A 27,568-nucleotide genomic window follows, 5' to 3' on the forward strand; every position below is an offset into this window, starting at 1 on the left:
TTGAGACCTTACAACTTATATTTCAAGTTGGGTGGCGCATTTATGTTGTCGATGTTTATGGGCTCCAGTAACCACTTCACACCAGGTGGGCTGTGAGCTCGCCCACCCATATAAGCAAAAAAAAACTGAAAAGGATGCAGTTCAACTCATGATTGCAATCTAATCCACTCGACTAATGGTGTCGATTACCAGAAGCCCCACATAACGTCACGTTGTAAGACGCTGGAGGCGAAGTGTTGGCGCTACAATCCAGACTTAGAGTAGATGAAATCTGTAAAAAATACTCTGCTGTCTAGATGAGTGAATAGAAAGCACGACTTCTACACTTTCCAGCTTACCGTTTCATACACATTTCATAACCCTCTTAGGGCCGTGACATGGCGTAAACTCGCGCCTTTTCTGTAATATAATAGTCATAAGGGAACAACTACTATAGGGATGCAATATCTGCTCTGACTATTGGTTTACTACTAAAGACTTTTTGATATCTCAAAAGAAGGAATAAAAGTTCCATATATTCTGTAGCATCTTAACTTTAAGTTGGTCTGCGTTAACTTTAGGCCACTACAAAAAGCAGTACCTATATTCTGTTATATTATGAACAATGCTATGAATGGAAATTACGTGAAGCTTATTTGTTATTGAAATCAATCGGGATAAATTTAAGTTAAACGGCATGAGATGAAATTAAATAGTCTCAGCAAAGTAGTTAGAATTTACCGACTTCAGTCGACTTTTTGGAAGGAACCGGAGAGCCTAGTCCAGCTACCATTCCCACCCTTATGCACTTTCACAGATGCTAAAGAGTTAATAAGTCATCGTTAATAAAAATTTAAATCCGAATAAACACTATGTTAACAGAAAAAAAACATTTACACTTCACTCGTAGCGCTCCCGCCAAAAGGTCAAATTCAGTTTAAGATCAGAAAAAAAAATTAAGCTATGGCCTGAGGCTATCCTTGGTTCCAGAGTCATTAACGACCAACAAAGAAGTTTAACAAGTACCGAAATTATTATTGGTTGCCTGCCAGGGCTCTTTAAACAACTCTGTTTTTATTTATATGTTCTCAATTATTCTATGAGGACATGGATAATTTTGTACAACCATACACGAGCCCTTAAATAATAAGCTATAGGTTTCTTCTCTCCATTTGCCTAAAAAAAACAACTTTCCTCGGTTCCGTTAAAATCCAGTGCTTTTTTGCTACTGAATATCTTGTCATGTTGAAAAGTTAAAGACTATAAAAATTCTAGCAACGCGCAACGCAGACATTAAGTTTGATATTTATTCATTATCTTATTATTTTAGGTCATCTATAGAACCTCTTCGAATCCTCTTCTTATATTTCGTATTAGCTCTAATATAAAAAAAATACTACTTTTCCTTAGATAGTTCTTCCTGATATTATGGTATTTTAATAACCTCACAAACAGATACTTTGTAAAGATATACGAAAAATCCTGATAGATCATTTGACCCACAAAAGATCCATGTGTGTCGCAGTGATGGATGGATTTCTGGCCCTACATCTCGAGCTAAAAAATAAATAGCTTAAATCGCTAATTACTGTGACTAAACGAAATTTTTTTCCTACCTATTTTAGTGACCTCGAGTGGTCATGCTAGATTCACAGAAGGAAGTATATGGCTTATCTGCTATTTGAAAATTTCCCACTTAATTGTGTTTTAAGTTTTAAGCTCGAGGCTGGCACTAATAGTAATGCAACAAGTTGCCATACCCAAAAAATACGATTATCTATGAAATCTATGGTAACCACCATTTTGTTAATTTTGATTGCGTCTGTTTTGTCGGCAGGCGGCTATCGTGTCGATTATAGTTTGCAGAAAGTGGTTTTCGCTCGCGTACATAAGATCACAAAAAGGTCTTTGATTTTATTTAAGCATAATAAGTGATACTGAAGTTAACGAATCAATAAAACGTTGCTATTTCATAATTACTTGTGATGAGTTCTCGACACCGTGATAGGAGCAGATCTCGTTCGAGAGACCGTGATCGTCATAAAGATCGTGATCGCGAGAAGAACAGAGACCGGGATAGGGACCGCGACCGCGACAAGGACCGGGATAGAGATCACGGTCGTGATAGAGACCGCGATAGGGACCGTGATCGTGATAGGGACAGGGATAGGGATAGAGATCGCGATAGAGACAGGGACCGGGATAGGGATCGTGATCGAGACCGCGACAGGGACCGCCGTCGTTCCAAAAGGTAAATATGTCACATTGTCATTAAAAAGTTCACCAGATATGAATTTATCGTGGTAAAAGCGAGTTTTGTGATTGTATTTCAAGTTTAATTGAGCTTAAAAGAGTTCCACTTGAAGTCAGCGGTTACTGGTCTGCTTAGAAAAATGCCATGAGGATGTCACTCTTCACCTTTACATTGATGGCTCAATTGCTGTGGTACATTAGCTGTTATATCCCTTAAATCTGAGCGTATGATTGTTGCTTGGGAAAATTTACAGAATGATGGTTCCAATTTGCTCATGCTTGAACAGTCCCCTGTTAGCATTTAAATCTTTAGAGTTCACAATTGAGTGAGGAAACCATCAGGACATACAAATGACAGAAATTAGAAGAACAGAAACTTAAGTCTATCTGTGTATTGTACCATATATTCTATTAGGAACTCTCTGAGGCATTGATGACCCCAACATCATAATTTACGATCACACCACTCATCACCGGATCATCGTTCATCCACACTATTTAGAACCACCGTGTTTGTCCACAGGGTGTCTTCATATATATTTGTTACCACATACCATCTGACTGTAAACTGAACTCCCCTCGCCCTTGCTTAGTGACAACTATGACAAGTCTCTCTTCACATCTGGTGTCTGAAATCCAAACAACCATTCAATTATTTTGGAAGGAAAACATTGACCAATTATTCCATCTAATTTATAATTCAATTTTAATTCTTATAACTAAAATATCCTTTTATGGGCAGCGACTTGGCACTGCCCCTGGAATTGCTGAAGTCCAGGGGCGACGATACCCACACACCATGAGGTGGGCCGTATGCTCATCTGCCTACAAGGGCAATAAAAATCCTAACTTCAAGATATCTGAAATTATTATAAAGCTTAGGTAATATAATTGAAGGATATAGAGAATTAAGTAAAAGGAAAGTAGATAACACAGAGCATCAAAATGATTCAAGTGTTACTACTATTGATGGATACAAGTTCATAAGTATAGATAGTGAAGACAAGAATATATTGAATGATATAGGAGACAAAAACAAAATAATTGATACTGAGTCCAGAAAATGAAAATAGTATTTTTCAAAAAACTACAAGCTTTTTTAAAATGCAAAGAATATGGAAATTTGAAACAGCCATTTTAAAAGTAAACATGCAAAAAATGAAACCAACCTTAATAAAGGTTTTATGACCAAATTAGAAATTTTTGATTCTGTCTATTAAATAAATAAGCCACATGAATTGTAATTTTGAAATTAATTATAATTATCAACCAAAGTGAATTTAAAGATTTGCTTTTATAATAATATACATCTTAAAACAATGTTTATAAAGAAATGGGGGTTTTTTACTTGTTGTCATATAAATAAGTACATCTTAAATGTTCATAGGTGCAGTTTTGTTTATGTTTTATTTTGTTTTATCTATAGATGGGTTTTCTATCTTAGTACTAGCATCAATTAAAAATTATTTCTATTAATCCAGTTTGTTAAAAGGCTTATTTCACTGTTAACACTAACTAATAATAAAAAAAAAACACTTAACAGCATGTGTATGTATTTACAAAAGCTAACTTAGTCATTTATGAGTTCAAGCCAATGATGGAAACGAGGCAACTTGCATAAAAAGAACAATTTTAATATAGTTGCAAATCTACACACTACTACTACACAATCCCAAGCAAGTGAAACTTATGTCAGCCCCATAAATCATGTAATTTTCTATTTATGCTTTTCTCAAAAATATTATAAGACAGCTAATTGAATCAAAATTTTAATTTTGTGTTCACTTTTGGTCTGTTTAGGTATTGTATTTATCAATGACTAGCTGTACCCGTCCGCTTCGCTGTGCATTTAAATGAACATTATTATTTCTCACCCCCACAAAGATGCTCATCATTAGCGCCCCCGCAACTGGTGTAGGGAGTCTAACACTCATATAAATATAAGCCTATCCATTAAGTAAATCTATTTTCTACATGGATACCAAGTTTCAAGGCAATCAAATGCATGGTTCAGTAGTTATAATGGAACATCCGCAAAAACCACTGTAGATTTATATATTAGTATAGATTTATCATTTATACTTGATTAAATTTGTTTCAATCTATATTCAGGGATAAAGATCGAGAAAGGAGCAGAAGTAGAGACAGACATAAGGACAAACGCCGCAGCAAGAGTCGCTCTCGAAGCCGCAGTCGAGGCAGGAAGTCTAAAGATAGGTTTGTTTGCTTGATTTACTCTCGGGTTGGTGGGTTGAACAAATGAACATTTTTACAGATACACATATCGACGTTTGAAAGGCAAACATGACTAAGCGACAATGCGTGAACTTTACAATAGACTAATTTAAAGTTCAAATACCTGGAAAAAAATATTCTTTTAACGAATCTAGCTGTAGTAGAATTTAGCTAGTAGCTGTAGGATTGAAATGATTTTAATAGACCTAGAAATATATTTTTTTTGCGCATCGAATATGGTTATTGCCTAACATTTATGTACAAAGCAGTTATTGTCGCTTAGTCACGTTTGCCTTTCAAGCGTCGATATGTACTTTGGCAGCTGTTGATATGTACATGAGATATATTTGACAGTAATCATCGAAGTCGACATAAAATTATATGATATACACATTGCATATGGATTTCTGTATAAACTTAACATTTAAACTAATTTGATTTCATTAGGTTAAATTTATATTCAGTATATTTAAGCTTGGACACTTCTTTCATTGCTTGCGAAGGCAGATGAGCATCCAGCCCACCCAAAGCCAGAGGTACAGCCTAGCTCCTTACAGTTAAAAAAATAATTAGATTGTCATAATAAGATTAAAGTGGAAATTGGCATAAATGTTAATCAATTATGTAATATAGATATTTGATTGTTCTATAGCAGAAGTCAATATTGTTATAGATTTTACCAATTAGTCAAATTCACAAGTGTTGGCTAAAGTCTGTGGATGCTGTGAAGTAAAATGATATTACATATTTTATCAAAAAAGGTTCACAATTCAGGTGATACTGATCATCTGTCTGTCTGATTCTGATTAGTATCAGCTGAATTGTGAATATGTTTTGATAAACCTGTTTGAATGTGACCATACTGTTAGTGTTCAGTCTCAGACTGCTCTTTTAACAATATACTCAATTAAAATTAATGAAACTGTTTCTCATCATCAAAACACAAAGAATTACACTGACCATTAAACTTAACATCAGTTCGTCTGTAACAGAACTTTAGGTAATTTTTTTATTTATTTAAACTATATATGTATATGTCATAATAAAGATGTTTTGTTTTCATTCGCTTACAGAGATGGCACCATCGCATTACTGGACCAAATGGTCGGTACAACAACCAAGGCTACAGCTCGGCCCGTGATAAATAATGTCACTGCATTGAACCCTGCCGCTCAGGCTGCCATCATGGCTGCGGCTGCTGTTGCCCAGGTACTACAACACAATGTTACCATACCATACCATAATGTTATTTTTTTTTCGGGAGGAAATCCTAATGGACTACCTCCGCCTGGGGAAAGGCAAAGGGGCGTGCCGGACTCCTACCGGCTATAACCACCCCGGTGTCTTTCTACAGGTGTGCGCGGGGGCCGCGGGAATCGAAATTCTTCTGTAGAATGTTACCATACCTAGAGAAGACTGCTGGCCAATGAGAAAACCGTGTTGATAACCAGATAGTAGAATAACACCTTAAGGCATCGAAAAGTTCTAAGATTTTCATGAGACATAAACACGTTTTAAAATACTGATACGGCTTTATTTCGCGACTGTTATTTATTTTCCGACATTTTTAATACCTTTTCAGTTTTCATAATGAAAATTTGATGGCAAATCAAAGTATTCAAGTATTCAAAGATTCCGTTACAAACATACATACGTCTGAAGCTAATAAAAGCGTATTAAAAAGAGGTAACATTACTTCTCGATTTAGGCTCGGTTTATGATGGGCGATTTATTTATTTATAAGTACATATTGCAAATGTTTATTTTTATTATCATATATACATATTTCTTTGATTAATGTAAATAAAGACTATAAACGAATACTGTTATGCTGTTGGTTCTAATCGAAGCGAATTGTGATATTGAAGTCTACTTTAAATATCGTAATAATTAAATTCAGTTTTAATTTGTAATTCATAAACTAATCCGTATGAGTAATTTTATCGTTTGGTATTTTTTTTATTGCTTAGATGGGTGGACGAGCTCACAGCCCACCTGGTGTTAAGTGGTTACCGGAGTCCACAGACATCTAGAACGTAAATGGCCTCACTTTGAACAGTAAAACGGCTGCCCCGCCCTTCAAACCGAAACGCATTACTGCTTCACGGCAAAAATAGGCAGGGTGGTGGTATCTATCCGTGCAGACTCACAAGAGGTCCTACCACCAGTATATTATATATTCTGTTGCAACTGTTTTAATACTTGGGAATGGTTTCCTTAAATCCATTATTGTTTTGTGTTACGTTCAACGGGTCAGAACAAGGAAATGATTCTAAGTATATTGTCGCCAGCGCCGCGCGGGAGCCGGCGTGCAGCCCGCCGCCGCCGCCGCCGCCGCGCTGTCCGCCGCCGCCGCCGTGCCGCCGCCCACCTCCGTGCAGCAGAAGCTGGAGCTGTTGCAGGCCAAGCATCGGGACCGCGACCACCACCCCGATGACGACAAGGACGACGGACTGGGTATTGTACATTCCGATGACACGCAGTGGGTTCTCCACCCGCGACGTATAGACCCATTCGCGGATGATACGGCTATCTACTACTCGAGTAGGAATGCTCCATTCTCGCCATACAAATCCTTGAAAAGCCCATACCGTGGGCTTCGAAGGCTAACTATCTAGGCGTCGCTCTGGACAAGGGATGACATTCGGGCCCCGCATTAAGTCAGTACGCAATCGAGCCGCGCTCCTGATCGGTCGACTCTAGTTGTGATCTGCAAGCGAAGTAAATTGTCCCTTCGTAACAAGGTGACACTCCAAAAAAACATGCATAACCTATGGAAGTGTAGTGCTCGCTCACGACGATACAAACCTGGGACCGATATGTAAGTATCTTAAGGAAGCGTCAGAACGCTATTTCGACAAAGGGCCGCGACACTAAAACTCTCTTATCGTGGTTGCCGTTAATTACTTATCCGACCGCGACGTGGCAACGCAGAGCCGCCGTCACCCGAAACATGTCTTGTCGGATCCCCCGGATTCACTCTCGGTGCTTTTAGGTCCCTCAAGCACCGATCACCGTCCTAGAACTAACCCATAGACACAGCCCACTGAGTTTCTCGCCGGATCTTCTCAATGAGTCGCGATTCCAAGCCGGTGGTAGATTCTGCGAAGCACTGCCCTCGCTAGGGCTAGTGTTACCAAATTCTCTCAGGTTGAGTCTGTGAGCTCACCTACCCGTCTGGGCGTAGATCCGAATTAGAATAGCCCCTTAGGCTACCAGCGAATAGATAGGGAAACTAAAGGAATCCCACAACTGCACGTGTCCGGTCGGCTGGCAGGACCGCCCGGCGAGACGGCGGCGGAGCGTCGCGCGCGGCGGCGGCGCACGCGCTGGACGGGCTCCGAGCACGACAAGACGTTCATCCCCGGCCTGCCCACCGTGCTGCCCTCCACCCTCACCAAGGACCAGGAGGAACAGTACCTGCGTGAGTACCCGCCCCGCCCCCCGCACCCGCACCACGACTGTACAACAACTAAAGCTATACGTCAAACTCATATATCTCTTAACAACGTTGCAATTTCCTGACTTTGGAAAATGTTACACGAGATTCGTCTGTTTAATTTTGTTTGTTTCGGTTAAAAATCTACACCTTTCGTAGTCCAACCGTCATTAATTTTAATATCACAAAAGATCAAATTTAGTTGTTATACAATCACTATTCTTATTGTTCTGTTTTATAATTTTATTAGCAATTGGTATTCAATTGTTTTCAATGTAATGCCGTCGTATTGACTTTATTGGTTAATTTGTTTGTTCAATTCTTTGATTGTAATTATTTTTAATATAATATGTTCAATATTAATCGATATGGAGAATTGAACAATCAAGCTCAGAATTGTTTAGCTGTGTGAATTATTATTCAAATATTAATCAGTCAAAATAATATTGGCCTCTCTAATGTTACTCGCCACGGGCATGCCAAACTAAACAACATTTGGAAATTTATTTATTCTTAAATTTTATGTTGTGATTAGAGATGCCAATCGTGTACTTAACTGAGTTTCTGATTATGACCTGATGTTTCTATAATGGATAAATTATGAAGCTTCAGTAGTATGTCATTAGTTAATCACATATACGATTTAATACAAATTATCATTAACTAAAATCTACTACTGAAATTTGAGCATATCGAATTTAATTTTCTCAATTATTATAAAGTCTCTATAACAAAAATAAAAAGTAATTGCAATGAATCCCATAAAAATGTGTATTGAAAAATGCTTAGTAAAGATGATTGGTCAGTATTAACAAGAGATTTAATCGTTGACAAAGATGAGGAAGGTCAGCGCTGCGAGGTAGGTAGCTAGTGCGGAGAGGGATGCTATCTAATGTGTTGTGTTGTCGCGGGTCTAATCCGTTCCTTGCAGTGCAGCTGCAGATCGAGGAGGTCAGCCGCAAGCTCAGATCCGGCGACCTCGGCATTCCGGCCAACGTCGAAGAGAGGTACTCCTAAAGAATAAGTATTCCATAAACTAATCACTTTTGTTTATTACGAGTATAATAACGGACCAGGCGAAATGAGCAGGCGTGTAAAGTATTCGTTGATATTTCCAGAGTGGTTTATTTCATGACAAAATTAATATATTTTATTTTGTATAATAAAAAATTTAGGTACATACCGATTCTGTTTGGTGAAAACTTTGAGCTAAAAATAATGTTTAGTAAAGATAAAAATTGGAGCCATTATATATTTTATTACAATATTACAGTCTTTTAGAACTACTTTAAAGCCATTTTTAAAACTATTTTAACAAATCTTACCAGATTTATAGTGTTAGTCAAGTCCCAGTGTTTAAAATTTTTACTCTATAAATTATTATGTATCCATGATACAAACAAGTTAAACAGAATGTGATAAAAATGTATTGGAGGCCATAATTTGTAAACGGTTTATCGTGAAAATTTACATTCCAATTAATATTCTGTTTACAGGAGAGAGAACCTTTGAAAAGTGCTACACATAATTCATTAAAATACGTTTTTAATGTAAATGCCCTTTCAGCAATTTTACTTTTTATATAACTATACTAAACTATACTTTGGCTTTACTATATTTACATACCTATTTTGGCCAAGACAAAAAAAATAAATAAAAAAAATAATATTAGTGAAATTGAGAACCTTAATTTCTTTATTGAAATAATAAAACAGAAAAGATATAATCAAGCTACTAATGCGAAATTTTTCTTAATTTTGCAGGTAATACGCATTCCTACAGACACGGTTCTAATAAACAATAATAACGATAAAATATACAATAACCGTAATAATCTTTTTCAGCACACACAATAATCTAATTATTTTCAGGGCTGAAAATGTGCTAATTAATAATTATTTTCTAATTAAAATTTCAGGTCAAAATAATTATTTTTATTTCTCAGGGCTTTAGGGCGAAGCTTAGGTCTTAGATAGGTTTAGCACGATGTTGCCAGGGTTAAGGGTTGATAATATTGGTGTTGCTACACTACACCGGCTGTAGCAACACTGCACTGAGTTGGTGTATTTTTATAAACTATTATTTATAAAAGTACAATAACTTAGTTTCTATAGAATTCCTCACTGAATTACTTCATGCAAGCCGTACTAATACTTGAGTCATTTGGGTATATATTTAAAAAAATCTGAAAAACGTGTAAAGACGTCAGGGCCAGAGAGCCAGATGATAGAAATGCATAAAGACTTCGTTTTCAAAATTCGTCACTTTTAATCAATTACCAAATGTTCATTCGATTTAATTGAAAGTGACAATACGACAACTGCTGTCGTGCTAGATTACACGCTCTAAAAATTACGTGAAGCACGCTCACAGCTGTCAGTGGTAATGACAAGACAATGGACCCGCCGAGAGTGGGGTCCTCATTTACGCATGACCTAGTATTAGTACTTCTTGCATGAGGTTTTAGAACGAAGTGATCCAAGTTTTCTCACGTACATCAGATCACCATCGCCGGAGCCCATATACTCGACGGACGGCAAGAGGCTGAACACCCGCGAGTACAGGACCAGGAGGAAGCTTGAGGAAGAGAGACACAGGCTGGTGCAAAGGATGCAGCAGGTCAACCCTGAGTTCAAACCTCCGCCCGACTACAAGTAAGGTCCCCGAGAGGGTCGCTCCTGCCGTCTCGACCTCTTGAACTAACGAAATAGGACTATATTACACCATATAATTTTATGTCAGTTTTTGTTTAGAATTTTGGTAGGCTAACTAAAACTAAAATAATTAAAAACTTTAAAAGATGAAATAAAAAAATAATATCTTATAAATACATATTATTATTATTTATTATAGTTTTAAAACATTAAAGCTCTTTTCATATAAAAAAACACATAGCTGTTGTCGGCGTTGCGTCCGATACAAATTGAGTTCTTATGAATTGTAATAATAAGTATCGCTTTATTTTGACAGGCCGCCGATAATAAGGGTGCACGACAAAGTGATGATACCCCAGGAGGAGCACCCCGATATCAACTTTGTCGGACTCCTCATCGGGCCGCGAGGGAACACTCTTAAAGGTAACCTCATTATACAGAACTTGTTGTTGTTGTTGTTCGTAGACAGACATTTTCTAACGTATATTTTTATAGCCTTGTATAACAAAAATGCTTAGTCGACTTTAACGAGGCAATATAATAAGTAATACTCCTTGTCTGAATTAAGTATTTCTCGGAAAAGCCATAGCTGGTTGCTGACTACTGGTTTAATCGTCACGTCACATACACATATCAGCGCGGCAGGAGCTGTGGACAACGCTTTTTATAATATTCGATAATTAAAATTACAGCGATGGAAAAGGAAACCGGAGCCAAGATAATAATCCGTGGGAAGGGCTCGGTGAAGGAGGGCAAGGTCGGGCGCAAGGACGGGCAGCCGCTGCCCGGGGAGGACGAGCCGCTGCACGCCTACATCACCGCCACCAACGCGGACTGCGTCAAGAAGGCCGTCGAGAAGGTTACTAACCCTCCCGGTTTTTATTGCTGACTGTACCTTGTGTTTTGAATAAATAGGTGTACACAATATACGTAGAGTATATAAATAGGGTAGCGAATATGAATCGATTTTTTGTATTGTATAAAAATCGCAATTTAATGAAGTCGAGCAATGTAAATCGAATTAATCTGAGTCGATCTTTCAATGATCGTATTATTTTATGAAATAAATAAAACATATTTATAAATCGGGATTTAAGCTTTAAATTAAAAAAAAAATTGGGTTTGACAGTCTCAGAGGGCGCAATCCGTTATGACTTTGTTTAATGAACTTAACTGGACAACATTTGTGGACATCAACTGGGCAACATGCCTTTGTTCTGTGTGTAGCCCCGCCCTCTGTCAACCCCTGTGCCGTCGGCAGGGCACGTAATATCGACGACCACAGTACAACTAAACCGGTACTTTGACAGATTAAAGAAGTGATCCGCCAAGGCGTGGAGGTGCCGGAAGGTCAGAACGACCTCCGCCGGATGCAGCTCCGCGAGCTGGCGCAGCTCAACGGCACGCTGCGGGAGCACGACGCCGCGCGCTGCGCCAACTGCTCCGCCACCGACCACAAGACCTGGCTCTGTCCCGACAAGCCCAACGTCACCTCCGCCATCGTCTGCTCCTCCTGCGGCGGCGCCGGGCACATCGCCAGGGACTGCCGCGCCCGCAGACCCGGCCACCACCAACCCGATAAGGTACTAATTACATCCAAAAGTACAGATAATAATGTAGATTGTAAAAAAGTTGTCGAATTAAATTGTAAATATAGGACATGTTAAATATAGTTGGTGATCTCTCAATCTGTACACAGTGCATTGCGATATTATGAAGTACTAGCTGACCCGGCAGACTTCTTAGTGCCTCAATCGATAAATAAAAGACCTAAGTTTTTGTATAAAATAAACATAAAACAAACAAAAGGAATCCGTCCGACACATCAAAGGAAAAAGCATTGTTTTTATTTTTTTACCTTTTAAACCTTCTCTGGACTTCACAAATAATTCAAGACCAAAATTAGCCAAATCGGTCCAACTGTTCATTTTTATGTATATAGATAGAAGATAGATAATCTTAAAAATATTTGAACTACCTGATAATAAAGCATTTGTTTCTCAAAAGCAGTTAACTGTCCTTTTGGAAGAAACTAAATAAATAGGTGTCCAGGACAATGGGACATTTCTTTCTACAATTACAATAAACTAAACAGCTAGAGTATAGAAGTGTCACGTTACGGTGGCAGTGGCTTTGTTTACTAAGAATAGTATAAATGTCATGCATCCGTTGCAGGCTCAACTGCTCACTGAGAGGAAATAATTTGTGGCTCAAAACAATATATTTGGGTGAATGTTTCTTCCAGGCTAAGATAGATGAGGAGTACATGTCGCTGATGGCGGAGCTGGGCGAGTCCGGGCCGCCCGCCCCCTCGCCCCGCGGCTTCGCGCCCGCACCCCGCGCGCCCCCGCGCCCGCCGCCCCCCATGTACGCGCACGCCGCCCCGCCCCGCGCCATCCTGCCGCCGCCCCCGCCGCCCGCGCCCTGGATGGGTAACTAGCGCACCGCCACCCATGGACGAGTGATGGATGGATGGTGATGATGCGAATGGAAAGATGAATGAACGTTTTCTATGATGTAAATTCTACTAATCATTTAAATGTATCAGAAGTGTTAACATTTTGGAGCTTTATCTACAGTTCGCCTTTTAATGTTAACCCTGTGAACTTGAACTTTGTGTTGTCTAGTGAAAATAACCACTGATAAAAACCTCACCGTGTTGCTATTTTGAAAAAATACATGTATTTACCTTTACTTTTACTTATTTCAAATAAATTTACTGCAAACTCTGTCAGTAATATATAAAAAAAAATTAGATAACATATAGATTATAAATCAAGTGATGTTTGAGCTTTTAAATAACATAAAGATCAATTAAAAGTAATTATTATATTAAAAACAACCAATTGTGCAGGTCCTTATCAGAGGTCCCAACTGTAGTAAGTGCTAAACATTGTCCTATCTCTACAGGAGTCGGGATGCAGCCACCGCCGCCCGGCGCCGGCCCGCCGCCCTTCCACATGGTGAGTGAACATATTTAATAAAAAAAAAAAAAACAAAGAATCCACAAACTATTGCAGATATTTTTACGCTGTGGAACTTAATCTGATAATTACACAGGCAGTTTTAAACATTACCGTTACCAATGGCAGTAACATCCTCTTCATATCGGACACCAAGTTAATCTTTCAAGTTGTTAAAAAGAATCCTAATTAAAATTCTTAAAAAAAAAATCTTAAAAATCTTAAAAAAAAAACTATTCTTCTTTCCTTTTGCGGGCCTACTGGAAGAGATTTCATCATGAAATAAGTAGTGCCCTTGTACTCTGTATCCTTATTGTCGTGTTTTTTTCTAACAGCTGTGTGTACAAAATATATAAAATAAATAAATAAATAAAATTAAATGAACATTCATATTTTTTTTATGGAATGTTATTTAATGACGTTTTAAATTAATTCGTAAATAATCATAAGAATTATGAGGGATGTCCATGCTTGGCCCCTGTAAGTACTACTGTAATTAGACGTCATGCAATCATTTCATTGAATACTCTGCTCTGATTCATCGTGTCTGTCTGTGTTCCAGAGCGACAAGATGCCGGGGCCGCCCGGACCCCCCGGGCCCATGCCGCCCCCTCCACCAGGTACGTGCATTCCATTGATACTCATTGATGCTAATGCTCACAACTCAGCTCATCAACTTAATGAAGCTTTTATCGTTTTAATTAGAAATGATAGTTTTTTTTATTGTATGTATATCGAGCTCACAGCCCATCTGGTGTTAAGTAGTTACCGGAGGCCATAGACATCCAGCGTAAATGCCGCTACCCACCTTGAGATATGAGTTTTAGGGTCTCAGTATTGTTACAACGGCTGCCCCGCCCTTCAAACCGAAATGCATTACTGCTTCACGGCAGAAATAGGCGGGGCGGTGGTACCCACCCGTGCAGACTCACAAGAGGTCCTATTACAGTATAGTTGGTGTATTGTAATTTTATTATGTACAGGTATGATGGGTCCTGGACCGTGGCGCGGGTTCGGTCCCAGCCCGCCGTGGGGAGGCCCGCCGCCCCCGCCCGCCTTCCTCGCCCCGCCGCCGCCCCCCCCGCCCGTCTCCTCCTCGTAGACCTGGCGCCACACAACATCGACGTGTCTGCGGCCGCCAGCGCCACGGCGATCGTTCTGATTGTCTACGCATACTCTGCGATAGATATATTAATGTTTCAATTACTTACAAAATTAAATGAAAGTGCATATTTCGACAATTCAATTCAACACAAGAAGTATCATTCAATTGTACTATATTTAATATTTTATCTTTCAAATGAACTGTTAAAAACACTTAGAAATGAATTTTGTAAAAAATTACCTTTTAAAGCAGTGATGAGGTAACGGAAAGCAATAAAATGATTACTAATGTGAAATATATGTTTATTATTATTTTAAATAGAGAAAGGTAAGATTTTAATATTTATTCGAGATGTAGTTTAACTTTAAATTTATACAAAACACTAGCAGTTTCCTGCAACTTCACTCGCATAGTCATGGAAGTGTCAATTATTTTTCCTAAACATAATGAATTAGTTTCCTGCAGGAATGAGATGTATTTTTAGATTGTAAACCTGTGGTACTTATTCTTAATCTCATGGTGATAGGCGATGACTCTGGGTATCAGCAATGTCAGGGCATAACTAAGTCGCAGCCAACCGATGATTAGTTCAAAATTAATTTAAGGAGACTTTTTTATTGCCCTTGTAGGCAGACGAGCTTACGGTCCACCTGATGGCGAGTGGTTACCGTCGCCCATGGACTTCAGCAATGCCAGGGGCAGAACCTAGCCGCTGCCTACCGCTTAATACTCTCCACAAGCCTCGTTTAAAGAAGGACATGTCATAGCGCTCGGGAAACACCGTGGAGGGGAGCTCATTCCATAGCCGGATGGTACGTGGCAACAAAACTTTAAAAACACGCTGTCGATGAACGCAGCGGTTCCACATGATATGGATGAACTCTGCTCCGATGGCGGGAGGTGCGATGATAAAAAGGAGATGAATGGATCATCTCAAACAATTCCTCAGAGCACTCCCCATGGAACGTACGGTACAAAATACAGAGGGAACCGAAATCCCTCCGCAGACTCAGAGGTTCCAAACGATCCGTGCGAATGGGATTATCGACAATCCGAACGAAGACTTGATGGAATAGCGTTGTTATGCAACAGGGACACTTCACCTGCGTTGAATATGTTACATTTTATTCCTTCGTGGTGAAAATCTTAAATCCGCCCAAACATCGAAACAGAACAATTAGAAATTGAATTAAACCACCTCGTACATACTAAATAGAAATCAAAATAATAAATAAAATACAGATTGATATAAATTATGTACACATTTATTTATTTGATAAACTAAATTTAAATTAACAAAACTAACTTGTGTTAAATGTAATATTAACTCATAACACAAAATTAAATGCACAAAATATCATTATCAATTAATAATTATTATTTTAGCGAATTACATCGAGATGAAAATAAATTATCGGAAATAATTTTATTGCACAAATTTATTTCTCGGACTTCAATTTGAAATAAAGCAACTTTTTTTTAACTGACTGAGGTGATCATAATTCTCAAACTTAATTTCTGCAATTCTTATAACATATATTATTGTGAAAATGGCGAAGAACTATAAATCATGATAATTTTAAAACAGTAAAATTATAAGTTTTAAATTCATGAGTCAGCGGCGTGGGATAAATTTGTTTCATGCACTTAGTTGAATTTGTCCTAAACTCATTTATTATATAGAAAAAAGAAATCATAACAATAAGGGCTGTCGTTGAAAGTACAATTAGATCATTATAGTTAAATACAGTGACGTCATATCGCAATATACATAAAACTTATTCAATGTACATACACAATTTGAAACAGCATAAATTGCAATAAGTTGTGATAGGATATCCGTCGGCTTATACATTAAATCATAATTTAGGTTAACACAGTTTAACCTCGTTTATTATTTCAGAGATTTGGAAATTTTCATTATTTTATTGGTCACGCATGACTATTGTCATTCGTTACTTGCAGAAATTTTTATTTGGTATAAGCTATATATGCTACTTTACAGGAGAGCCATTTAAAGTTTAAAATTTAGTAAAAATATAAAACTTCTTCAGCTATCTGAATGGAGTAAAGTTAATTGAAGTTCAATTAAAAACATCGAACTGTTGATGCTAATACCAAATAAAACGCATCTTTAATTACAAAGATAAATGTCGCGTGTTAAGCGAAATGTCGCTTAAAGCAAATAGCTTTAAACCCTTCGATATCATCAATGATGTATCTACCAATAAATATTAAATTGACAATTAATAATGCTTATAAACCCCAAAACAGGTAATGGGAGCAATGAAAAACATTAAATGTGTTTTTATTGTGTATTCATTTCAAATTGAAGTCATAATTTCACACAATCGAATAAATAAGGGCAAACAATCCTCACTTCGTCAATACAAGTATGTTTATAAACTATAATTTTCATATCAAAGCTACAATCGTTACAAAAGATAAATCACATCTATATAATTCTTATAGCTTAAGAAGGCAATATTTCGTTTAGATTTTTAAATTACTTATTTATTGCGTTCAAAAATAAAGCGCGCAAAAACTTACAGTCGTAGTCAGTAATGGGTTTTTGCATTTTTGCGTATTAGTTGAACATTTGTTCTCGACGTTTCGCAGCGGGCCGTATTATTTGAGAACTAAATCTAATTTTGAGTCAGAGGGTCTGACATTTTTTATTAGACTAATAATAATAATTGGTAAACGCGTAGCACTCAATTGAATATACAGCATAAGAGCACCGTCCTTTAAAGACAGAATTGTTACATCGTACTACTTAGGGCCTGTGCATACCACATTTTTTTAAACACAAAGCGGTTTGTTGTCGTCTGTATCGATACAAACGCGTATTTGGATTTATACAGGTGTGTAAAGGTCTACAGGCTTCCTCTGACTCGCGTGCGTATCGCGTGTGTATCGCTAAAAACGCGCGTCGACGACGCGTTTAAAAAACGTGGTGTGCACAGGCCCTTAAAACAAACTGACGATAGATTTCGTGAACACTTTGTAGCCTGTTCTGCGCGTCAGCTGATTTGAAATTAAGTTATAGTAACCGGCAAACTTCGTGAGCAAATGACCTTGACTGCGCAGAACCGAATTTTAGATCACTTTGGTGGTGAGGGTGAGGCGCGACGGCAGGGGAAATCGTTTCGAGCGCGTTATTGGTAGATCAGTTGAACCTTGCGTCCCGCACTGCGCCCTCATTCCGCTTGCTCTCAAAAGTACGCTTGCGTACAGTGGAAAGTCTATCGTTATTAATCGTTAAGTTATTTGTTATAATTACTTGTGGACTTTGTTGCCATTGCTATTTGTTGAGTGTTTGTTGATTTTTTATAAAACATACACTATGCCGCGACAAACCGGTGTAGTATTCAAAAGAAAGGGTAGAAAAATTGTGTACGACGTATATTGCTTCATTATAAAACAGGGGAAGAATGATATGGAAAAATTAAAACAAACTTCGGAAGTAACAAAACCATCAGTGAGTACTGTTAGGTGCATTATTAAGGAAGCTAAAGGCTCTGGCTTGCTCGCCGTGTTTCGGACTCCGGGTAAGAAAAGATCAGGGAAGAAGAAAGTTACCGGAATGGATAGTTTCGTTCAATCTGTAATAAAAAGATGTAATCATAATAACTACATAACAAGCAGCGAAACTCCGTACCGTAGAAAGGCTTCGAAAAGTTTAATTTTAATGGCTCGGAATGAAGCTTACGACGTATTATGAAAGAGCTAGGCTTTAGATGAAAAAAAAGAACAGAAAATAATCGGAAGCTGGTAATTGAAAAAAGTAGCATTCGATTACTACGAATCGAATATCTTCAAAAAATAATTAATTATAGACAAAAAAGAAGACCGAATCGACCGAGTTGTAAACTACACTATGTCGACTAATCACGATGATAGCGACTCGGGTGATGAAAACAGTGATGATGATGATGGTCAAGATTATGATAACGAAAAAAAAATTACAAATACCAGCTTCGCTTCAACTGAATCAAGACCTGGCAACAGCTCTAGTTTTGACTTAATAGAAGGAATATCTATTTTACCCCAAGATTAAATTATTACAATTATTATAACCTATATGTTTTGTTGATGTTCTAATAAATATATAAATAAATACATATGTTAATTTTAATAATTTAATAGCATTATGACGCAGAGTAAGTAATGTTTTTGCACGTGAGTGTACCATGCGCGAACTTACCCCCACTACGTCAACAAATGCTCAAGAAGTTTGCCGGCTATTATACATTGCGTGTTGTACATATTTTTTGTGATATGTCGCACCTTTAGAGTTGAAGTGGCTTAACTAAAAATTTTAAGGAAATGATTTTCATAAACATGTATTTTGACAGTTTATAAAATTAAAATGGGCAAATAAAAAATTTAATTTTAAATTTTAATTAGAAAAAGACAAAGTACACTTTCCTCCTCTTTTAAATCAAGCGTATATCTTAACTTTTAAGGTACCTATGCGCTTAAAGTATTTCAAAATTCATAATATTTAACGTATTTAAAAACCAAAATTAAAAATTTACAATTCTTCAATTGCATTTTTGGCATTTACAAAAAAAAACAACACTAATTCTGAAGGTGTAATGTGTCAAAATGAAAATTAATTAAGTACATAATTTTGTGATATTTTTCAAATTTATTTATTGAATACTTGTGCCATTGAACTTTTAGGGCGACATCGCCTCAGTATGAATACGGGTTTCGAAGGAAATCTATACATCGCCCGGCAGACTGTAGATCGGTCTATGGGAGGTCAAGTCGCCTGTCAACATTACACGCATTATGCTGTCGCCATTGTCGAGCCCCATACGTACATAAACTATGACGGAAAGTCTAATTTACCTAACTAAGCATTAGTACTGAACTTATCTAATGAGCGTGTATGGCAAAGGCAATTGTAGTTAGCAGCTTGGCCCTGCCCCTGACTTTGTTTACGTCCATTAGCGACAGTAACTACTTAGCTCCGTGTGCCGTATGCTCATCTGCTAACAAAAGCAATAAATAAAAAACATCGGATCGCCCGCTTTGGGTCCAACGCGCCCCGTATGGCGGCTGCATATCTAAAGGCCTCAAGCGCGCCCTAGTAGGTACAAAGTTTCGATTAGGCATTTATAAAATTTAAATGCTTCCAACTTGAATATATTGGAAGCAATATTGATATGTATGATTTGATAAGAAAAAAAATTTACATAGGTTGAACAAAAAGGTCTGAAAAGTAGTAATGTTAAAAGGACGCTCATTAAACAAATACGATCAGTCGATTACATTTTTGTCCAAGTTAATCATTTAAAATTACAAATCACTAAATAAATCGTTTAACTTCAACAGTATTTTACATCTATGTAATATATAGTCAACGCATGACGTCATATGTGGCTAATAGTAGCGTATTTGCTGTTCAGCCGCAAACTATCCGACCCCGTATACACGGCGTTTCACTAGTTCAAAGGTAGTTACGTCGTAAGTGCGACCTTAGTACGAATGGTGCGGACCACGGACCGAACTGCGCACCATGCGCTCGTGCAAAGCAAGTTAAGTCCGATGAAAATATCGGCATGACACTTAGCAGTCCGCAAACAGAAATAATCTTAGTTTAAAAAATACTATTCAAATAAAGACGGAAATCAAAACTATATCACTTATGTTATTTATTTCATTACGGAACAGTGGGATTCACAAAACGAACTGTAAATATAAATAAATGAAGATAAAAATTAAATTTAAATAGATTCAACAAGAAATAAATATAATGTCAGAATTAGTTATAGTTCAAAAATTTAATATTATCTGATACCAATAGGAATTGAACTTGACAAAGGACAATTTAACCTTAATCATTAATCAAATAAATTGTTTAAATAAATTCATCATACGATAATACGTTAGTCAAAGTAAATAAATATGTTTAGTACCATTCTGTGATTAGAAACTAGTAACTTACTATCATAATAATATGTTTTTATTAGAAGAAATACATACCTGCACAAAATATTCTATTTATTGTTAAATAAAAATAATGCAAACAAAATAATTGATTCATTTACTAGTTCATAAAGATTTAAAGCTTTGGATGTCACACCATCATTTGTGACATCAAGTCAAGTTTTGCAATTACTATACCACAACGACCACGGTATTTAGAAGTATTCGAAATCTTTCACATAAAAAAACCAATACGACTAATCCAAATCACAAAAGTATTCATTTAATAATATAAGCGCTTCTTTATTGTCTCCATTGCACGCTGCATATCTTAGCAACGCAAGCCCGCACTGTATTTGTCATTTATTAGAAATCTTTAATACGATTTGAAATGTTTCCCAAGTGAGGATGTAATCGCGGCAAATTTTCAGTTCATTTTCAACAAAATATTCAATAAATATTTCAATAACAATAATCAAGGTATTTTATTTTATCTTTGTGTAAATTTAGGATATTTTTTTCAGAACATTATTTACATAAAAAGTTCTTAGAAAGCGGAGAGAGATTTGATACACAAGGCCCTTATTTTATAAAATAAATGGCGATTTTAGAAAAGTAAGAACTCATTTCTAAATTAGTTAGTATGGTGGACGGTATTTAGCGCTTATAGCGATGTTTTTTAAATAATATTGTCGGTAGTAACTGTTTTTAAATTTAAAACCAGCATAATTTACATAAAAATTATAGGTAGCGGACATATTTGATTATTTTCAAGTTTCCCGTTAAAACGTTCGGAACTGTCATTATTGAATACGTCATACTTGGGTTACTAAATACAAGGAATGACAAAATGCACATAATACCCAAACGCAACAGACACAAAGTAATATTATGGAGACAAAAAACCCAAGAAATGTGATAATAATTATTTATACGAATTATCAAATGCCCATTTCTCGTATCTATTGTGGCTTTAAGATAATGGAAGGTTATTTGGCGCGATTAGATCCCGATAAAATTGTTTTGCAATTCTTTCTATTTAATGAACATTTTTGGGTTGTAATAAACAAAATCAAATTTAATACGCGTAATGTAATATTTATAAGCATTTCAATATACTGTAGTTTGATTTCAATTAGAATTCTTACTAGTTAACTCGGTCTTTGTATACGATGATCAAACCTCGCGCGGAGAAAGGGACACTACCGTTGTGTACATATATCGAGGAGTGAAAGTTTTTGCAACATTACAGGAGAGCCATTTAAAAATTAAATAATCAATAATATATAAACGGAATTATAATAAAGAACTTTACGCGGATGTTTTATTTACTGAGTCTATAATACGATTGTATTTTTATGAGGAACTAGATTTAGCTCAATCCGCGCATATCCCGAAGATACGTGATTATTTGAAAATGCATTTTATATTTGAGGCCATCAGCGCAAAAGTGGCCTAACCCTCAATTTTTTATATTCAAGCTTATATGACGTGTATTGGAATTTATTTAAAATATAATAAATTTTATTGTAAAACTGGCCTGTCCATAGTTTCACCCATAGATAACAGATAGCTTTTTAAACATTAATTTTGCGTGTATTGTTTTTATGCCTACTCAAATTCAAATTCATGAAAATTCAAACCTAATTGCCGCCATACTAACAGCTTAGGCCACTTCTGAGCTGACGGCCTCATTTATTAAAACATAAGCACAGCGCGATTCAGAAAGCTACGAACGCCATCTATTCAGGACAGCCGCGAGAGCACCGTTTCTAAAAACTTTAATAAATTTAAATTGAATGCCCTTGTACTCTGTTTCCGTATTGTCGTGTTTTTTCTAACAGCTGTGCGTACAAAATATATTAAATAAAATAAATAAATAAATGAATTAGTTTTTTTGTTTTCTAAATAAGCACTAAGCGTTTGATATCTGTACATAGAAGTTTCTGTGTGATGCATGCACAACGACAGATCTCAATTTTTTTGTTTATTCAGAAGATTCAGTATCTTAATTAGAAAATAAATTATAAAAATATTTACATTGATTCAATGATAGTGCTATTAGAAAAGTTAAATTTGTTTAGTGGGCTGACAGTATCTCTGGACCGGAGGTCTCTCCGGAGGGTCAAATATATAACTTGAATCTGTTGGAGCTTACATACAATAAGACTAATAATTAAAATCAAACTACATTATAATTAAATTTAAGAATAACTTAAATTATCGGCCGATGACAAAAAAAATACTACATTAGTTTATGCTTAAAAATTATGAATATATCACACACTAATATAAAAAAAAAATTGATTTACAGATCTGTGTGTTGTCAATGTTATTATCAAGGCCGACTAGATAGTACAAAAATATCTTTACAACCTGAGTAGGTTAGGCCGGGTGTGTTGGCTGGCGGGCGACGCTCATCGCGCGTCCTTCGCTGTCAGTTTGTCGATGAGCTCCTGTAAGGGCGCTAACTCTTTGCGCTCGATCAGATTAAACTCCTGAAAGGTACAACACTAATGGTAGTGGAAGTTTATTTGTTAAGGTTCTATCAGAGGTAAAACTGAGAAGAATATCCGGCAAGAAGCTCAGTGGGCTGTGTCTATGGGTGACACGTCATTACAGGTAGATCCGTAATGACGTGTTTAGAGCGACGTGGACCGATTGGTAAGCAGTCTCCCGATACATTAACGGTGCTTTTAGTTACTTCAAGCACCGGTTATCTTCCTCGCCGAATCCGTTGCTTGCGAGGAAGGGCTTGACGAGTAAATTAACCCATAGTCATTCTCAGTGGGTCGCGTTTTCGATTTAGTGGTAGATTCTGCGAAGCACTGCTCTTGCTAGGGCCAGTGTTAGCAACACTCCGGTTTGAGCCCCGAGAGTTCACCTACACGCTAGGGAAAAGCTGATATAGCCTCTCAAGGCTATCAGCTTAGGTAGGCAAACAGACAAAAGAAAAAATTTAATCACCACTTTTTTCAACCATTTCTGAAGTCTACAAAACAACAATGTGTCTAAAACCGGACTGTATATTACTTAGCAACAGGCTGAGTGTTGGTGTCTGTCCGTGCGAGTTCATAATAACGCAATAACTAATCTGATGATACTCTGAATTTGCATAATTATCTTGTTAATTAATTATGCTTATTAAAATTTAGCCTAACTGCATACATAATTTATGGTAGTGTTAAGAAAGATTACCTGTACAAAGAATATAAAATGTTTGAATGACGTATTGAGGTGAGCCTCTTCCCCCAGCTGCACCACCTCCGGGAAGTGCTGGTGGTAGATGTGCGCGTACACGCGGAACAAACGCTTCAATATAGTTTTTGCCATCAGTAGGAAACTCTTCGGGAATGGCACACCTTAAAAAATAATAGCCATTTTGTTACTCATCATTAAAGGTATGCTCTTTTATCTCCTATTTTTTTTGTTGCTTACATGGGTGGTTGAGCTCACAGCCCACTTGGTGTTAAGTGGTTACTGGAGCCCATAGACATCTACAACGTAAATGACACCACTCACTTTGAGATATGTTTTTTAAGGTGTCACTTTTTACAGTACAACAGCTGCCCCACCCTTCAAACCGAAACACATTACTGCTTCACGGCAGAAATAGGTAGGGTGGTGGTACCTACCCGTGCGGACTCACATTACGTCCTACCACCCGTAAACGTATCAAGCAAACAAAATCATCTTTCAAATGTTAGGTAACTGGTGATTAATGCAGAGGTCCCGTACATTAACTGAAGCCATTGTGCTGGTTCATAGTACAGTTTCAAGTATAGTAGACACAATGAGTCTACTGCAGTGAAGTTCGCCCGGCTTAGCTTACTATGCAGTTATAGTAATGAGCAATAGATGTTAGTCAGTCAGTGGTTAACGTGCAGCGATCCACCGCGATCGCTGACGCGAATAAACATGTACTTATAAGTAATGTTTTATTGACCGCTCCGGTGAGGTTTCCGGGGGACAACACACAACAGACACTCAACTGATTCACACACCTCGTCCTCTCCGAAAAACCTTACAATTTAATCATTATATTATGTACATATTTCTTACCAATTTTCGAAGGGAACAGGGTTTCGTCATCAAGCTGATCCTGTGCCCACGTCATCAAATAATCTATATACTTTGGGGCCGAACACTTGATAGGTTTCTTCACTGTGTGTCCGTCAGCCCAATGGTATTCATATTTTGGTCCGGCAGACATGACAGCACATGACTCCTCTGTGCAGAATTCTGTTATGGTCCCATATAACATGTTGATCTGATTGAAGAAATCCACAGCTGGGGAAGTATGTCTTTTTGTTATTCTTAATTTTATTATTAAATATTTGTATTTCTAGATATGTAAACTAATTAAGCTAAGTCCGATGGGCTCGCTGACCAAAGTAGGGTGTGGTCCTCCTGCATTTCGGGGGTTATGCAAGGGGCTGACAACCCCTTCATGTAAAAAAACTTTTGTTACGAAACCGACAAGAAAACAGAAACGATCCGATAAATCGGAGGCCAAGACCCACTTCGGGGTCATAGCGCCAGCTCAGTAGTAGTAGTAAACTAATTTTATTTTAGTCTTTTAAGTCACTGGATTCCACAATGACAACAGTATAGCTTTGGTAGCCAAAGGTATTCCAGTTACGGTCGGAAGGAAACTAGCAACCTCTGTCTACTACTACACCTGCACTCACGAGACCTGTAGTAGTATAATTATGCTATTCACAACTAACCCTTTCTTCTGAAAATCATCCTGCGAGCCAACTGTAATTTCTCCTTAATCTTATTGATGGTTTTTTGTGAAAGCACCTAGGTACTACCATCCTACCTTTCTGCAGCACTACAATAATGTATTTTGCTATAAAAGATGGGACATTTCTTATGGATCCTATTAAAACATTGAGCTCACATCATCGTGGGATCAGCAGCAATGACTTGGTGTCTGTGAGCTCTGGTAGTCACTTAACATGATAAACGCCATGTGGGCCTAACGTACTATACCAATCTCGTAAAGCCAAAATCAGGGAATAAGTAATTTTAATCAACTTTTCCTTCTAAAATTTATAAAATGCTATATTTTGCATGGATGATAAAAATTAGCAACCTATATATACCTTCTAATTTTAAAATATTTTAAAAGGCTACAATCTTGATAAAAACTACAACTTGCTATTGCATTTGAAAACCAAGGCATTCAGTTTGGCTGAAGGGCCACACAGTTTCCATGAGCGTTTTGTTTGATAGCTGCAATCTGTGGCTTGTAGGAAGCGTTTCTCACGTGGCTCACCCTCATGGCCCAAACGGTTCAGCAAGATAAGGCACACCAGTGCGCACTGTGGCCTGAATGAAAATACTTGAATTCAAAGTAACTACTATGTAGGTCTAATAAAAATCTGTCTGACTATATTTCAATTAAAACATTACACATAAAATACACAGTAAACTTATCAATTATTATTGACATCAACAGGAAACATGTAAAATTATAAGTGGCACAATATAGAAGTAAATTTATTTATCATAATGAATCATCTGCTACCTACAATAATGACACAATGCTCTATTCAATGCTATGTTTTAAAAACAATCCTCCTTTGTCGTGACATGCAGCAATTAAGAATGGTCATCTTTTCGTTTTTTCGACCTACCTACTTTAATAGCAACCAGAGATTCTGGTTCTATAGTCTCAAGCTTTTTATGGGAAGGGGCAATACAGTAATTAAAAGGCTCATTTGAAATTCATGTTTGATTTTTTATACTTTGCTTGATAATGAAGTTAATATGTCAATCAAAAATATTTTTTTTAATAAGTCTCATTACAAATGTGGCAGAAAAAATCCCTTCTCAATCCCAACAAATACATCTACAGCCCCATCCTAGCCCCTTGAATTTAGTTATTTTTTGCACTACATTAAGTAATCACATATTATTGACCTTAGGAGGAAAGTACAACTTTCTAACCCTCATAATATTATTAAAAGGAATGAAACCAACGTATTGATTCTGATGTGATAAAAAGTAATTTACTAAAGACTAATACTTTTTAATATTCTGTAATTGTGTAATAATATCATGTGCTCCAATTAAAATAATCAGAAATATTTTTATCCCTTTAGAATTGAAGATTTAGTTTCTTACCCTACTTTCAAAGGCAGAAGTGTCACTCTATTCTTACTATGTACACCAAAGATATTCAATAAATTATTCTACATTTGAATGTAACTCAACAACAAATAACTAAATGACTTTGGTAAATATTTATCATATTTTCATTCTGGTTGTGTGGCGTGCAAGCGTTCAAGTTAGCCAGCCTCCTTCAAAATTTACTTAGAATGTAATTGGATAATCCACTCACTGTTCACGGCAACCCACTCATTGAGGTCCTCCCCTTCGGGTAACATAACAGCGAGGCGCAAGTTCCCGGAACCAAGTGTGGCTGCTGCGTGCCTCATCAAATCGTACTGATGGGTGCCCTCAGGAATATTCTTCTTTGGTTTGAAAGTTTTGTTTGAGCGACTACCACTGTAATAAAAAGTAAACTAATTCTTGAAGGTGTTTTAGTAGGTTTTGAAGGTTCAATACTGAGAGACAGGATAGAGCGGGCGGTAGTTTTTCGACATCTGTATCTGAGTAGGCCGAGGCCCTGCGGGGGCGCCGAAATCGCATACATTAAGACATCATATTTAACTCATGGCTACTGAGATTATAGCGTAGACGTAAACAAGACGTCAGCGCTTTTCTCAGCGGAAGACGATCAGTTAAAAATAGATCCGGTTAGAGCATTATTGACTCCGTAATACTCACAATAGGAAGCTCATTTTGACCGTTTTGTATTTCCTTCCTTATCTAAACAATAAATTAATCACAAATTTAGCACCAATTTATATAGATAGGTTATTTTATTACAAAGAATATTTCAATTCACTTGTTCACAAATTGAATACAAAACATTTGTCAAAAGTTCATTGCATTATTTCAAGTTCCATGCAGATTGCAGTTCCCC

General features: G+C 37.0%; 4 protein-coding genes across 6 annotated transcripts in view; 3 read left to right on the top strand and 1 right to left on the bottom strand.

Moving 5' to 3' along the window:
• LOC101740450 (uncharacterized) overlaps positions 1 to 27,568 on the top strand; it is a 960,210-nt gene that overhangs the window by 119,386 nt on the left and 813,256 nt on the right. The gene's annotated exons all lie outside the window — the stretch shown is intronic.
• SPARC (secreted protein, acidic, cysteine-rich (osteonectin)) overlaps positions 1 to 27,568 on the top strand; it is a 148,179-nt gene that overhangs the window by 27,695 nt on the left and 92,916 nt on the right. The gene's annotated exons all lie outside the window — the stretch shown is intronic.
• Positions 1,757 to 14,923, top strand: LOC101742344 (splicing factor 1). Its single transcript, XM_038011539.2, has 14 exons — positions 1,757 to 2,230; positions 4,345 to 4,449; positions 5,541 to 5,676; positions 6,759 to 6,924; positions 7,745 to 7,891; positions 8,838 to 8,913; positions 10,408 to 10,560; positions 10,877 to 10,983; positions 11,253 to 11,419; positions 11,871 to 12,143; positions 12,806 to 12,992; positions 13,471 to 13,523; positions 14,086 to 14,143; positions 14,507 to 14,923. Exons 1-14 carry the CDS (start codon positions 1,965 to 1,967, stop codon positions 14,623 to 14,625), a joined length of 2,013 nt encoding a protein of 670 aa, XP_037867467.1. The 5' UTR covers positions 1,757 to 1,964; the 3' UTR covers positions 14,626 to 14,923.
• LOC101739784 (MOB kinase activator-like 1) lies at positions 15,872 to 27,563 on the bottom strand. 3 transcript variants are annotated; one of them, XR_009973306.1, is made up of 6 exons: positions 27,370 to 27,563; positions 26,921 to 27,087; positions 24,631 to 24,858; positions 23,767 to 23,930; positions 18,709 to 23,066; positions 15,872 to 18,668 (listed from the first exon to the last, which is right to left on the bottom strand). XR_009973306.1 is itself a non-coding variant. In XM_038011376.2 (5 exons), the coding sequence occupies exons 1-5, from the start codon at positions 27,381 to 27,383 to the stop codon at positions 22,986 to 22,988; spliced, it is 654 nt and encodes a 217-aa protein (XP_037867304.1). In that variant the 5' UTR covers positions 27,384 to 27,563; the 3' UTR covers positions 15,872 to 22,985.

Source organism: Bombyx mori, chromosome 6 (genome assembly GCF_030269925.1).
Source record: "Bombyx mori chromosome 6, ASM3026992v2".
NCBI lineage: Eukaryota > Metazoa > Arthropoda > Insecta > Lepidoptera > Bombycidae > Bombyx > Bombyx mori.